Consider the following 3,535-nt stretch of genomic DNA (forward strand, 5'->3'; position numbering starts at 1 on the left):
GCGTCTGAGGGGGTCCGAGAATCTCTTTCCAGGCGGACAAGATGGGAGTCAGCCACCTTATTTTGAAACACTCCCTCTGTCCTGTGTCCGCCTGGGGCTCCGTGAGGCTCGTCCGTCCCCACAGACGTCACGGGAGCCAGCGTTAGCCCCGCAACACAAGCAGCGCGGTTTGCCCGCGAACGAGGCCCTATGAAAAGTTTGCGTTCGTTCCTTACACGCTGTCCTCTGTCTCACGGAAATCCACAGGAAAACAGACACAGCGCCTCACGCTTTCCACTTACTCACTCTTTCCAGGACCCTCTCTGTAGATCGGTTGTCCAGTGGGGACGTTTCTCTTCGGCCTTCACACTTCCCGCCATGCAGGAACCCCCGGCAGAGGCCCTTCTGCGAATGTCCTTGTCTTACCCTTTCTCACAGATATTTTCACTGGCTGTGAAATTCAGGACGGATAGAATTTTCCTTTCTCTTTATAAACATCATTATTGGGTTCCTTTCTTGCTGAGAGAGTCGCCGTCACCAGGTCACGGCCTTTTTTGTCAGCTGTTTCCAAGATTTCCTGGAATCTCTCATTTCGTCCGATCCACTGTGTTGGGCCTCGGCGTGGACCTATTTGTGTAACCCGCTTGGCGTTTGCTATGCTCGTTGGAGTAAAAGCCACAGGTTTTCACCGTGTTGGGGAGAGTTTGGGTCATCATTTCAAGTCCTCCTTTTCTGCCCCGATATTACTTTCTTCTTCTGAAGCTCCAGCAGCATGAGTGGTGGGAGGCTTCGCACCGTCCCAAGGTCTCTGTTTGCACACTGTGCGGACGCGCTGGGAGGGACGCAGAGACCCCCACTCTTACTGCGTGTCAGCGGCCGCTCGAGTGCCGTGTCCTTCTGCCCAGGGGCAGACAGAGTGGACGGCCGTGGGAGGCCGGCGGCCCGCCGTGCACACGGCTGCTTGTCCGGAGTCTCAGGTTTGAATCAAAGTTCAAGAGACTGAGGACAAGATGTCTTTTTAAAATGTGAGCCTCGGAAAGCGTTGTGCGTCTGGATTGCTCTGGGGAAGTGTTTCCCTCGCGGGGACGGCGCCGTGTGTGAGCCCCGGGAGCCCCCAGGCTCACACCCCCGGGGTTTCCCGTGTCCACGATTTCTTTTGCTCTGTTGTTCCCAAGCAGAGCACAGTTCTCCGTTCACAACGAGGAAGCAGCGCGTGTCTGAGGTGGACTTTTCTGTCCTTCGCGAAGGTTACAGGCGAGTTGCGAGTGTGAAGGAAGCAGTGGTGTTTCCAGCACTAACTTTGAAGGGAAACGCAGTTACCACAGCGCCTGCCGAATCCCGGCTTCCTCCCTTCGGCTCCGTAATGGCCACTCACGTGTAGGAAAATCGACAGCGCTGTGAGCAAGGCCAGCCAAAGACGGAAGCCGATGACCGTGGAATTGTCCGTTGACGGTTGGAGTCGACTCAGAAGCTGCCTTTCCCCACGTCTTCGCCTTCTGTCTCCACTCGAAGGGAGCTGGCGAGGCGAGGCGCTGGGTGTTTTTCTTGACGTCTTTCCCAGTTCTGTTCAAGCTTTGCCCTTGCTCTCCAGGCTTTGGTTTTGTTTGATGTGGGATTGGAAATAAGACCTAAGTGTCAGACCTGAAAGGCCGTGAGGGGTGGGCCTGGGGAGGTCCCGTGGCCTGTTGGGGCGCCCTGGGCAGCACAGGACCTCGCCCCCAAGTCTGGGCCCACCCACCACAAAGAGGGCCTGGACGGGGGCTGGGGTGCCCCTCACTCCCCCGGGGGCCTCACCTGCTTTGCCTCCTGCCACGGCCGTTCCGTGGCGGGTGGGCCTGTCCTGTTCTCCTGGTTTGCTGTGTCGGGGCTGGCCGTATGTGTGGCCTCCCGGTCACTTCTCTCTTCTGTCCCAGGTCGGGTGTCCTTCTTCACCTCGGGGTCCGAGAACCTGCACCGTGTGGAGAAGGTCCACTGGGGCACCCGTTATGCTGTCACCATCGCCTTTACCTGCAACCCTGACCACGGCATCGCAGACCCCGTGTTCACGTAGCCCTGGCCACGGTGCCCTGCCCAGGGAGCAGCCACAATGAACTTACGCCCCCTCCCACTGTTTCAGCCCATTTCCATTGAACAAGGTGCCTTATGAATCACCCGGATTTTAATTTGCTGCTGTACTGGTCATTTTCCGTCTATAAGTAAATTGGGGGAAGCGGCTCTTCACCTCCCAAGCACCTGTGTGTTTGATTCAGCTGTCGACGTCGGGCCCAGAAATTGGCAGTGAGCCGACATAGCCTCCTGCCTCAAGAAGGGATCCCTGGGCCCTGGGTGGAAATTCCTGTTTGTGAATAGATAGTCATTCACCTGGGCCTCATCCAGATTCAGAAACCACCCCGGCCCATTGAAGACCGACTTTGGAATATGGACAAGGCCATGGCCTGTAGAGAAGGTCCAGTGCGTGGGCAGCTCTGGGAGACAGGTGCGGGCCGAGGACCAAGACACCAGTGATGTGAGTCCCGCCTGACACAACACCCTCCCCAAGCCAAGCCGGTCACACCGCACGCGGGCGCCCCACACGCGCCCTGGCAGTGCTCTGTGTGGGAAGGGTTAGGGTGTGGGGGTCCGGGGGGGGGGGCAGACCGTGTGTCTAACCTGGGGACACAGCGGCAAGGACCAGGCAGTAGGACAGACAAGTAGCAATAGCAGATGGAAGCCAAGCAGGGGAGCGCCAGTGGGCTGCGGTCTGTTAACCTCAGGCCCCCAGGCCCCGGGCGGCTGAGGGGGAAGAGGGGAGTGTCACCGTGGCACGTCCAGTCCCTTTTGGGCTGACACCGTAAATACCAGTTCTTCACTTGATCTTGAACCCCAGGACAAGCAAGCATAGACTGCCAGCCCTGAATCCACCTTGAAGGGCCCCCGCTCCCCCCCAGGAAGGGCTCTGCGGGCCCTTGTTTACCATCCCAGCCTCCTGCCTGCCCCTCCGTTCCCCACTTCGCCCTCGGAGGCCTGAACCTGCCCGCCGGCGGCATGCGGAGCCCCTCGGAGTGGCAGGGGAGGGTTTGCACCCGGCGGCCACACGGATGCCTGAGCCCTGTCCCCCCACAGATCTGTGGCCCCGCCTTGACGTCCCTTCGTCTCAGCACCTTTGAGGCCGGGTAGATCCCAGTGGAGCCGGGATGCGGGCAATCCCTCCTCCTGAGAAGGCCGCGCTGCGGGCGTCCCAGCTGCCATCCCCATCCCCGTGGACACACAAGGGAGGGCTCATGATCTCTCTGCAGTCACACAGCTCGGCTTGAGCTCTCTGGTCTCCCTTGATGAAGAGGACAGATCTGAGGGGGTGGGGCAGCCAGGAGGGGCCCCGTTCCTGGGGAATTCCTTTGAGCGGTAAGGAGGAGGGAAGAGAGGGGAAGCTACAGGAGGGTGGGTGCCATCCGGGGTCTCCACACGCCCAGGGTGGGTTACTGGACCGAGGATTTGTCCCCAGGAAAAGGTGGGCCACTCCCCTTCCCAGGTCCCCAGGACCCAGAACAGACCCTCCCAAACCACCCCACACCACCGA

At 59.6% G+C, this 3,535-nt stretch overlaps 1 protein-coding gene across 1 annotated transcript in view; it reads left to right on the forward strand.

Moving 5' to 3' along the window:
* Positions 1-2,207, forward strand: part of OGFOD3 (2-oxoglutarate and iron dependent oxygenase domain containing 3) — a 20,683-nt gene extending 18,476 nt beyond the window's left edge. Inside the window, exon 9 of the mRNA XM_040639936.1 lies at positions 1,893-2,207. Within this exon, the coding sequence (XP_040495870.1) occupies positions 1,893-2,029 (137 nt within the window). The 3' untranslated portion in view covers positions 2,030-2,207. The remainder of the gene's footprint in view (positions 1-1,892) is intronic.
* Positions 2,208-3,535: the final 1,328 nt, after the last annotated feature.

Source organism: Ursus maritimus, unplaced genomic scaffold (genome assembly GCF_017311325.1).
Source record: "Ursus maritimus isolate PB19 unplaced genomic scaffold, ASM1731132v1 scaffold_24, whole genome shotgun sequence".
In the NCBI taxonomy this organism is placed as follows: Eukaryota; Metazoa; Chordata; class Mammalia; order Carnivora; family Ursidae; genus Ursus; species Ursus maritimus.